The sequence below is a fragment of the Oikopleura dioica genome, chromosome PAR (genome assembly GCF_907165135.1).
Source record: "Oikopleura dioica chromosome PAR, OKI2018_I68_1.0, whole genome shotgun sequence".
NCBI classification, from domain to species: domain Eukaryota; kingdom Metazoa; phylum Chordata; class Appendicularia; order Copelata; family Oikopleuridae; genus Oikopleura; species Oikopleura dioica.
In genome coordinates this window covers 752,910-763,747 of record NC_137293.1, presented here as the reverse complement: position 1 = coordinate 763,747, position 10,838 = coordinate 752,910, and the positions used below count along the sequence as shown (strand labels likewise).

At 39.6% G+C, this 10,838-nt stretch overlaps 1 protein-coding gene across 1 annotated transcript; it reads left to right on the top strand.

Annotated features, from left to right (window-relative positions):
- Positions 1–1,338: 1,338 nt before the first annotated feature.
- On the top strand, positions 1,339–10,143 carry LOC145705967 (uncharacterized). Its single transcript, XM_081783472.1, has 11 exons — positions 1,339–1,366; positions 4,660–4,939; positions 5,216–5,408; positions 6,485–6,769; positions 6,861–6,973; positions 7,016–7,263; positions 7,402–7,427; positions 7,462–7,533; positions 8,132–8,279; positions 8,325–8,401; positions 9,867–10,143. Exons 1-11 carry the CDS (start codon positions 1,339–1,341, stop codon positions 9,963–9,965), a joined length of 1,569 nt encoding a protein of 522 aa, XP_081639598.1. The 3' UTR covers positions 9,966–10,143.
- Positions 10,144–10,838: the final 695 nt, after the last annotated feature.

Here is a 10,838-nt window from a genome sequence, read left to right as displayed (position 1 = left end):
AAAATCATTTTTTCTCTAGAAATTTTTACGAAGAAAATCAGAATTATAAATTTTTTACTTATAAATTATAAGTCATAATATATATTTTTTGAATTAGTACAGTTTGTAGAAAATGACGACTCAGACTTAGTTTCATAGCAGATGCAACATGGTACGCTAAATTCAAAAAAATTATTGATCATAATTCTTAACCCTCCAACCGCTATAACTAGTGGTTCCCTTCCCAAAGAAATTTGCATAAATTGATCACGTGGCTTCCTTTGAAGAAATCCTCAATCGGATCTTTGGGCGTTCTTTGCGCGGAAGCTCCATTGTACCCGTTTTCTATAATTTTATTAACCACCGGTGATGACCGCAATTTACGGCGCCCCCTAACCCCGACCGTTGGAAATTTGAAGAGTTGTTTTCTGAGAAGGATTTTTGATCCCAGAGGAGTACCAAAGAAGGGATAGCTTGTCAAAACAAGTCAGCTCGTTGCATTTTGCGAAATTGTGAGAAGCGCAATTTACGAAGTGACACTCACGTGACATCGCGCCAACAGCGACTTTCCTATTTTTGTCAAAGATAATGGCAGATTATCGGCTCTGGAATGGACCCAGAATCTCAGGAATAGAACAACCGAGGAAACAATCATTGAATCAATTACTTGTTTACTTTCGCTCGAAAACCTGTGTGAAAAACCTGAGTCAGGATTCTTGAAGAGCCTTATCAGGGTGATACTCAAATTCTAGAGAAGACGCTTTGCGGCCTCATTATCAAAAAAGCCGCGCTGCGGCTTTTCATTGAACCTCTTCTTGGACCCTGACTCAGGTTTTTTACACAGGCCGGAAAGCCTCAATAAGCAACTTACATAGCTATTCTGAAATAAAGGAAACAAACAACGGTATTAAGGAATATCCGAATATTCAAGAAGCAACTATGGGGAAAGTGAAACTCAGTGAAGCGTCGATGGGAGGACGAAATAACGATTCCATGTTGAATTTAATCCATTCCTAAAAGCATCATGAGCGAGGTTGAGGTCTTCACTTTTTGTTTTAAATAGATTATTCAGTAGAATCTATTCACAAGAGCAAGAGAAATTTTAAGTTTTTAAATATTGTCCAAAAAATTGTATGTTAACCGTGGTTGACCGCGGTTAACCGAACGAAACCATTTTTTATTTCGAATATTCAATTATTATTTATGAAGATTTCCTAGTTTTTTTTATTTTAAAAATAATTTTTCTTTGAAAATTAAGACTCTCGGTTGCATGCTGCCCAGAAAACTGTTGTTTAAACTATCATCCTATCAACCTCAATTCGAGTCCGAGCCACTTGAGAACACAGCAGCATACAAGGCATGGAAGCTGATTTCTACAAAGATCAAGGTACGAGAATAAGGTCAAGGAAAACAGCTTGCAAGAATATTTATTCTAGCGATCCTACAGCTCTGAGCCTCAAGGAGTCATTGTTCAACCACAAGTAGCAGCTTCAGGAAGAGTTTTTGATCAAGAAAAAATCTTTCGATTAGCCAATCAGGAGCTTGATTGACAAGTCGTTATTCCGACTCCAACTTGTAAAACTCTCAAAAAGGATTCCAGATGCCGAGTAGCTTCCCGCCTTTTCCTCAATTTCCGGATATCGCAGGAATGGTTAAATAAAAGAAGAAAATCTCAGATTCTAAAAAGAATCAAAAGGCGGTCATCCATCTTGTCCGAAATCAGCAGCCAAGATGATTTTTTGAACACGTTATATTCGTTATGCAAACGAGCAGTTGTTAGAAGTTCTCTTCTTATTCCCTGCCTTCTGAATTTCGAATATTCACAATTGTGAATTTCAGATACGCGCCAGTCCGGGCCCAAAAGATTGTTGAATATTACGTCACGGAGATTTTAAGGGGGGGTGGACATCAATTATTAGCATTTTCTTTCGACTTTTTTATGAAGTTTACGGTTTGACACCCTTAATTTAGTTTAGGGTAAGGGATAAGGCAAGGCTTCAAAACTGTTTAATAAAAATTTAAGGGCAGTGGCTAGGGTTGAAAATTTTTTATCAAAATTTTTTTCAAAAGGGTTAGGGTTAAAATATTTCAAAAATTTTTATCAAAAATATTCAGTTTGCCTCTACTTTTTTTTGAAATTTACTTTGGGATACCCTTATTTTTTAAGTTCCTTATCATGATTAGGGTCGACGAGCAAAAAATCAACCCCTAAAACCCCTTCAGGTAACTGCCCGAAACTTTGGGACTATATGTATTTTAGCCCATCTTAAAAATTTGTAATAGAAATTTTTTTGGTATGATCACGTGATCACGTGATACGGACCCTCGAAAAGCTAGAAAAGCTTGCCAACCTTGATCCCCTGACCGCAGGTGATCGTTATGTAGCTCACATGAAAGAGCACAAAAAGTCCTTCCTAGAGAATCCAAAACATTTTTGGTGGCGAGATCACATGACTCGCTAGAGGGAAGTGAAGCGTCCAAAATGGCCCTTTTTGCAAGGTATATTGGCCTTAGTAACCCGTGAAACCTGAATTTTCAATAACAATTTTGTTAGTTGGGCCCAAATACATATTGTCCAAAAGTTTCAAGGCTTTACCACAAATGGTCCTTGGGGTTGAATTTTTGCTCGTCGGCCCTAATCATGATATCTTATCAATCGACAACTTTCGATGAAAGCGTTTTTCTAAAATTATATTTTCAAATTAAAATTACTCTCCGTTTCTAAGTTGTTTGCATGAACCATAATCTGGCGCTGATAATTTCCGTCAATGCGGAAATGCGCGCCACTCGACAACAAGCACTTTGACAATAAAAATATGCAAATCTGATCAAAGCGTAGACTCACACGATACAATAACTGACATATTTGAATATCTTAGACGAGTTTTGTTCACGAAACTATGAATATCGAGAGGCGGGTTAGGGCGACGCTGGTGGGATTTCTTATTCAAAAGGTTGAATAATTTCCGATCTATTGAATATCAATCCGACAGGTTGGATCAACTCAGAGTACTACCCTTATTTGGTACTTACCTAATGCAATAAGGTTTTTTATAAAATAATTTTAAATGAGTTTTTAATATTTCGGTTTCAGACACCATAAATATGGTTTCAAATTTTTCTCCCTAGTTTTTTCCCGAGTCTTCTAACATTGACATCTAAACTTTCTGGTTTTGAAGAAGTCTTTCTTATTGGGCCTCATTTTTACGTGAAAATCTTTTTGATTAAATCTGATTCGACCACCAGCCGAATGCGAAAATATGAGTGGAGGTGTCCGGAACCGATAAAAAAATTTCGACAAATTTTGCGTGGAAATTTTCAACCAATCAGAAACCTGGATTTGGCAAACCGGCCAATCAGCAGCCGAGTAGCCGCCCACGCAAAATTGTCGAAATTTTATGTCGGTTCCAGACACCATCCAAATTATGATTGGTCAAAATTATTTTTTAAATTTTAATCAAAAAATTATGTTTTTAATTAAAAAAAAAAAGTTCTATTCATTTTAAAAGGACAATATGGTACAAATATCAATAAAAAAGGCAAATTACTTTTGTCATCTAAAAAGTTGAAAATGTCTTCCAATTCGCCATGATTTCCCATAAAGAGTTGAAAATGCAGCGAGAAACGTCGTACGCGCATTTGTGTGATCTAAGATGAATGAAAATTCAGTTGATGGCGTTTTGAAGCGAAAATGATCTAAAGAAAATACACCAGGACGCTTCTTAGCCGGCCCGGTATATTTGAATATGCTGAATTCAGAAGGAGTCGACTCTGAATGCGGAAGCCAACGCTTCTTGCATCACCTAGTTTGCATAACGAATACAACGTGTTCAAGCCATTCACCACCTAATTCAAAAAATCTTTTCGCCAAAAATCGTCGAATTCAACAAACGTCTCAAATGCTTATCAGCAAGCGCAGCTTGGCGCTGCTCAAAATCTCTACAAAAACCCGCTGACTTTTACATTTTGAGGAGAATTTTTCTCCCAGAATTAGAACAAACTTTATAGTCTAGGGTTAGGGTTAGGCCCTTACCGTTAGGGTTAAGGATGTAAAGGAGAATTATCGACAAAAGAGACTAACAAAAATTTTGATAAATGGACAAGAGTATCACTTTATTAATGCGAAATCTGCAAAAATATGAAAATTTCGGCAATTCTTTATTCAAAAAATTAAAATATTAAAAGTCCAGTCTTCGAACTCCTATTCAATGAGGCCAAAGCATCAATTTTTTGATTAAAATTTTGATATTCTTAAATTTAGACATAAAAGAGAGCGATTTTTTTTCAATTGTTCCTGCGATTTTCTTGTAATTGAAGAATCATCGTCTATTGTCATCATTGATATCGTATCAATAAAAAGATATCGTCTTCTATTTTTCATTAATCTTGAAACCCGGCCTACCATTCTAGTATTTTATGTCCTCCCTAGCGCCCCGCCAAGCTTTCCTTATTGCCCGCTTCTTTCTCTAGCTTGATTCTCTCCTTTCTCGAGCAAAATAAAAACCGCGCCACCTGGCGTTGGCCCGGCGCCGTTCGCTACTCGCTGGGTGCTCTGGTGCTGGTGGTGGTGCTGCCACCAACCGGGCGCCTTGACGCATCATCATTCACGTCTCTGTATTCAACAGAATTCGCCCTAACGTATTAAATTCACTAGATTTTGAATATTTTTGCATTTGAAAGTGCGCCTCAGCCAATCACCACGGGCTGATATTCACTACGACTGTAACCACGTAACAGGTTCAATCAGCAGGTGGACTGGCAAATCAGCTGCAAAAGACGAGCTCAAGAAAGAGCCCGAAAAGGAAGCAGAGACCCTTAAGACTGAAATCAAACAAGAGATTGACGAGCAAGAGGATAAGAGAGCAGCCAAAAAGACTCTGGAGAAGACACAAATCGGCCAAATGGCCGCATCAGTCAGCTTTTATCCGGAAGAAGCCGGGTACAAGGCGGCTAATGTTCAGTACAGGAAGGGATTGAATTTTTTCTAATGATCAAAATTTTAAAAGAAGGTGTGGAAAGCCAAAATTGCGGCTTTTAAAAATTTTTTTTCTGAAATTTTGAAAGCCGCTCGAATTTTCGACACGAAAGTTTTTGCTTACAATTTTTAGCGATATCTTGTCTTTGAACTAAATTGGTGGAAAAAAGGCGAGCGCGGCTATTTTTCCTCAAAAAGCTCAGTATCTCAGTAAGGATTTGAAACGTCATATTCTTTCAAAATTTTCATCCCCATAAAAAGCAACGACACCGTCAACACCGCCCAGTACCGCAACTACTACACTCCTGGAAACATTTCCCCAGCCCATGTCGCGGCAACATCCCCTGTCACCGCTGCTCAAGCATCTTCCGTCATCAGCCAGGTCGAGCAAAGCCCTGTGACTGCTCAGTATCACACTGTAGCTGGGGCGTATCCATATTGGACTGGAACTCAGGTAAATATATTTTTACAATTAATGGCCCATGAAATCGCGTCAAAGTGTCTGTGTGACCTTCAGATGCGTCATTAGCTCGTAATTACTAATAATTTTCGACAGTATATATATGGGAACATTGTTTGCTGGCGCGGGAAGGGTTCCCAGGCGCGGCAGGAGAGAAAGATAATCGCGCTTGTACTTGGTGATAAGAAATTGGTCAGCGCTTCCGTCAGGAAATGTTGGCGCTTTGGTGTTTTTTCGGCGGTGCAAAGTTTTTCTGGAAGTTGGAAATGGAAAATTTATTTTGAAAAAGAGAGACCATAAAACTTAAAATTAGAACTTGAATTTATAGTTTACCCCGAGTTTTGAGATGAAGCTTAAAATCAAAGATTACTAAAGAATTACCCTCTCCAGATTTGTCAAATTCCGGAGTCTACTTTCGAATCTATCTCCTGATGTTGATAGTTCAAAATGGCTCCAAGTAAAAAAATAGCAAAATACCTGCCTCATGTCCATAGTGCACATATCTCAGCAGGCAAAAATCCCCCGTTACAAATCACCCCTTTCCGGCCTTCCTAGTCCGAGTTCTGCAAGTTCGCGCAGTTTGTAATTTTCGCTATCTCGACTGGTCTGGTACTCGCGGGCGGATAAAATTAAAGATTTCCGCTAACCAAGTGCCCGTCGTGGTGTGAAAATCGGAAGTGCCTAATGGATGCTAATCGGATGTTTAGCAAAGAGCCTCAGCGCGCCCTACCAACAACACCACATGCACGCCCGCTTAGCTCAGGATCAGCTGGATACACGAACATTTGCGAATCGTGATTTATTAAAAATCAACTTCTAGTACTTTTTGGCCAAAATTAGTAAAATTAATCATCGAGTCGAAAATTTAGAAAAATAAAAAAAATTGACTATTTTTTTTCATTTTGAAAGTCAATGATTTATTTTACCATCCTCCCAAACCCAAGGAACAACTCTAAAGAAAGTTCTAGAGTGGGATACAAATGGGCACCTGATTTTGATTGATGTAAAAAATCTTGAAGCGAAGGACCTTCTTACATCATCAAAACTTCGAGTTATTCATTATTTTTTAGGAAAAAACGAATTCCTCTGGCATTGGCTCGAGCACTTCCTCCCTCTCCCAGACGCCTCCCGACAACGCTTCCCAAGCCGCATATCTGCCCAAAACGGAGCCCAAAGTGGAAGCAGATGAGACGACCATCCGCTCCGAGCTCACTCCTGCTCAGCCTGAGCTCAGCTCATCCCCATCTGCGCTGCCTGTTTCTAGCTCTGCCATTTCCACTCCACAACTACCCAGCGCCTCCCCAGTGTTGACCCCTATTGACCCAACTGGTCATAATCCTCCAATGAGCTCATCGGTAAGTTTTCGAGAAAAGTGACGATCGGAGCACTCACAGTAGATAAGCAATCGATCAAGTTTGTTCGGTCAGTAACTTGGAATATTTGTAGATAACGACCTCCACCTTATCAAGTTATACACCGACTACTGCCCAGTCAATCTCTGCCTGGAATTATCCCTACCCTTCTTCTTCAAGTATTTACTCCGGTCTTGATCCTTCTAGGTACGACTTTCCTCTTCCTTCTCATTTTTATCCCTTTTCTAGAGCTGCCGCTGCTGCTTCTCTTTCGTACCCAGGTTTTTCCTCCGCCGCCGCTGCTTCTGCCCATGGAGCTTCAACAGTCTCCGCTACCGATCCTCATAGTTTTCTTTCTTCCCTTCATCCCTTTGGCCCTGGCCATCCGGGTACCCATCCATCCGTCCTACCGTATTACCAGCAGCATGCGTATCAGTATGCAGATCAATATGCCCAGTATGGAGTTCACCCAGAAGATCATATGACGAATCCGGAAAGTGATCAACAATCTTTTATTAAAAAATTAAGGGGGTAGATATTGTTAACAACAAATTTAAGTCGACTTTTTTCTGAAAAATTATCATAGCGACACCCTTAACTTTCAATACCAAAAGTTTTTTGAGCCTTTTTTGAAGTTTTCTTATGTCTTTACCATAAGAAAGTGATACCCTTAGCTCATTGTTGATCGCTAAAAGAAGACAAGTGACGACCTCGAGGGCTTTGCCCGCGATTTCAAGCAGCGCCGAATCAAGCTTGGCTACACTCAGGTAAACCATCATAAAAACCAATTGATCATAATAAGTAAAAAGACCTTTCGTGTGTTTATGGGGCGATTTTATCAAAAATTCAGCGAGCAATCATTTTGTTTACTCACTAAAATGTCAAAATGCAAATTCCGCTCTCCGCGCTCTTTAAAACATCCTTCTTTTTTTAACTCGGTTGGGACTTTTTCTTTTGGACTCCAAAAAACAATACCGGAGGATTTTGAATATCGGAGCTTCGAATATCCAGACGATAAGATTTGAGAAAGCACAAAAAAGATCGGGTCGGTGGGGGCGACCACCTCTGGAGTATAATGCGGAATCGCGCTGCGGCTGAGCGCAATAAAGGAAAATCCCGACCGAGCCCTGCCGAACCGAGTGGTCAGAGTTGAAAGAGGCGGTTTTTATTGTGGCCTTGCATTTTTGTACAGAAAAACGTAAAATGTTCAAGCTAGATGAATCGAGTGATAAAGGAGTAAATAAGCTTTCGAGTGATACTTAAAAATTTAATCCACAATTTTACACCTGCCCTTCCTATTATGGTCTTCGAATCATTATCTTTTTACTGTTTTTTTTTTGGCCGCTGTCTTATTTATTGTTCTAGGCTGATGTTGGACTTGCCCTTGGAACCCTCTACGGAAATGTCTTCTCCCAAACAACCATTTGCCGATTCGAAGCCCTCCAACTTTCCTTCAAGAACATGTGCAAACTAAAACCTCTCCTGCAGAAGTGGCTTCAGTTCGCTGTCAAAGGTAGTGAGTTACCGTTTTCCAAGGCAGTTTTTGACGCTTCATTAGATCAATCGAATGGCTTCTCGGCGCTAGAAAAGGCCGCAAACACTGGAAGAAAGCGAAAGAAGAGACCGAGTCACGAGGTAAGAGGAGTTGAAAGACTCCTTAGTAGCGCTCTAGGCGGGGTATTCGCTTTTTTTAATGAAGAGTAGATTTTAAGCTTTTAACCAAATAATTGGCTATTTTGTTGAAAAAGGTTAAAAGACTCTTTTTTATTTTGAACCCTTGATTTTCGCTCTCTGAAATTAGAAATAGGGAATTTTGAAGCAAGACTCGGATTTTTAATTAAATTTCTGAATTTGGCCATTGTTCTCTTTTTTGCCGGGCAGAACTTTTTTCTGCGAGAAGTGGCGCTTTTTCTCAAATTGAGTGAGTGGGGCTGCTGCATAAGCCTGAATTACGGTGCGCCCAGAATGCACGCGAGTCCTCGCTGGTGAGATTTTTCGCGAATTTCGATAAGGCCTGATTGATTGAATAAAAGTTGTACTCACTTCTTCTTGTGAAGTAATCACTAGGAAAGATGACGAGAAAAAGAGGGACAGAAAAATTTATGGTCCAAGTGGGATTGGTTTCCTTTGCGGGAATTCCATCTTATTCCAACCTTTCCGAAATATTCAAGAGCCCAGGAGAGTGCGCAGAGATTGGTGATAAGGGCATCCCGCACAGTAAATTCCTGAGCATCTTGTTTTGCTATTTATCAGCCCCGAAGAGACTGTCCCTCACGACATCGAATTCTAGAGCATCGACTAAAGGAAACCCTAAGTCGTTTATAAAAAATTTATTTGTACTTCTAACCTAATTCTAGAGTTGATTTTGATTCGTCAAAGCGCGTATTTTTTAAATTCCTTGTTGTCATAAATATCTTATTGATAGAAGATCACTTGTTTAAATTTCGGTCAGGGAGGTCCTTAATCGTTTCTGATGGTGCTGAATTTCGCTCTTGTCGCATCCCTTGTTACATTTTTCCAACAAGTTTGTGACAACATGTCAACATTGTCCGCCGCTAGAGCTGCGACTCGTGAATTCAGAGCAGGCGTTGTAGACTCTAAGGGCTTCAGAGAGTTAGTGTCCTACTTCATGTAGAAGATACCCTTAGAACGATATTCAAAACAAATTTTCACGAGTTAAGGGGATGAGGCTGGGTGCACCTGCTCGCAGGGTGTGCTCAACCTTGACACTCTTAATGGTTTTGAATTATCTGCGCGCGGATTCAGCCAAAACATCCGCTCGGTGTCAATTCTCTGCGAGCCGGGGTGGCAACTGCTGTATAATCCTGAATTTCGGATTTGGTTTAGTTTGCTCCACCTTCCTACTCCAGACTCGCCGTGAAGCGATAACTTACCATTTTTAAGGGTATTCACATCCGAAAATCTTATTTTTGAAAATAAAAAATTGATAGCTAACAAAGGGATCCCCTTATTGAAAATATGACCCAATAATTTTTTAATTTAAAAAAAAAATTTTAAGAAAAATTAGCGTTAGAGTCAATATTTTTTAATGTATTGGGGAGTAGCGCGTCTAATTTCACCCTCTCTCTACCCTAACCAGAGTCTAGATGAGCCCGAGTATGGCAAGCGTCCCGTGGCAGACCAGCCACAGTGCATCGTCGGTGATTACTACGGAGGAGCCGAAGAGGAAGATTACTAAAAGCGAAGATCCCTACTCTTAAAAATAACTCCTTCTCTAATGTAAAATCTGCTTTATTCTGGCAAGTCTTATTCTCACAACACAAATTTCTTTCTTGATATCTGATTTTCATCCTCTTTTTTTATCTTATTCTGTGCATAAAAATATTAAGTGTAAAGATTCTTCAACAATAAATTTTCGTGTATATGGTTCACAAGGCGTTTCACTTCTTTGTTAAAGTAAATAAAATGTCCACAAAAAAGCGAGAATAATATGCAACACACAACGATCTCTACCCTTTTACCGTGAAAGTTTGACCCTTTTCTATCTAAAAATGGCCTGCAAGAGAGGTCTATGTTCGGCATTTCTCGATTATTTAGCGTGTTTTATTATAACGCCTCCATGGATCGCTTGTTTGACAGTCTACGCAATTCTACAACCACTTTTTCTTCTCATTGCGAAAAATTTATTTTGCTGCACTTGGCTGTGCGACGATTGCTACTCACCATTTGATTGTTTAAACGACTGCGTTATCATCTTTAAGGAAGGTCTATTTTTACTATCGCCGTTTTTCTGCTGTGAAGATTCCTGTAAAGTTGAAACAGATGATGAAACACCGAATCACTCAGAAGTAATCACAGAGCAACCATTTTCGTCTATGGGTCCGTCTGCTCCAACGCATCTCGAAATAATAAACGAGGAAAAATTTGAAAACGAAGCGCCACCAGCGTATGAGGACTTATTTGAAGAATAATTCAAAGAATAAACCTGACTCAAGATCAAATATTTTAACCTGGATCGAAGCGGGGAGGAGAGAAGCAGCACTAAGATCGTCAGGGGTTTCGGGAAAAAGAATCAAACAAATTTTTCGAGAAAAAACAATAAGAAGCAATT

What these genes read in the sequence shown, in the direction of transcription:
- LOC145705967 (XM_081783472.1), top strand. Translation starts at nt 1,339, where the DNA reads ATGGAAGCTGATTTCTACAAAGATCAAG. An exon ending in CATATTGGACTGGAACTCAG is followed by an intron (nt 5,409 to 6,484) that starts GTAAATATATTT and finishes ATTATTTTTTAG; the next exon opens with GAAAAAACGAATTCCTCTGG. An exon ending in TCCGGTCTTGATCCTTCTAG is followed by an intron (nt 6,974 to 7,015) that starts GTACGACTTTCC and finishes TCCCTTTTCTAG; the next exon opens with AGCTGCCGCTGCTGCTTCTC.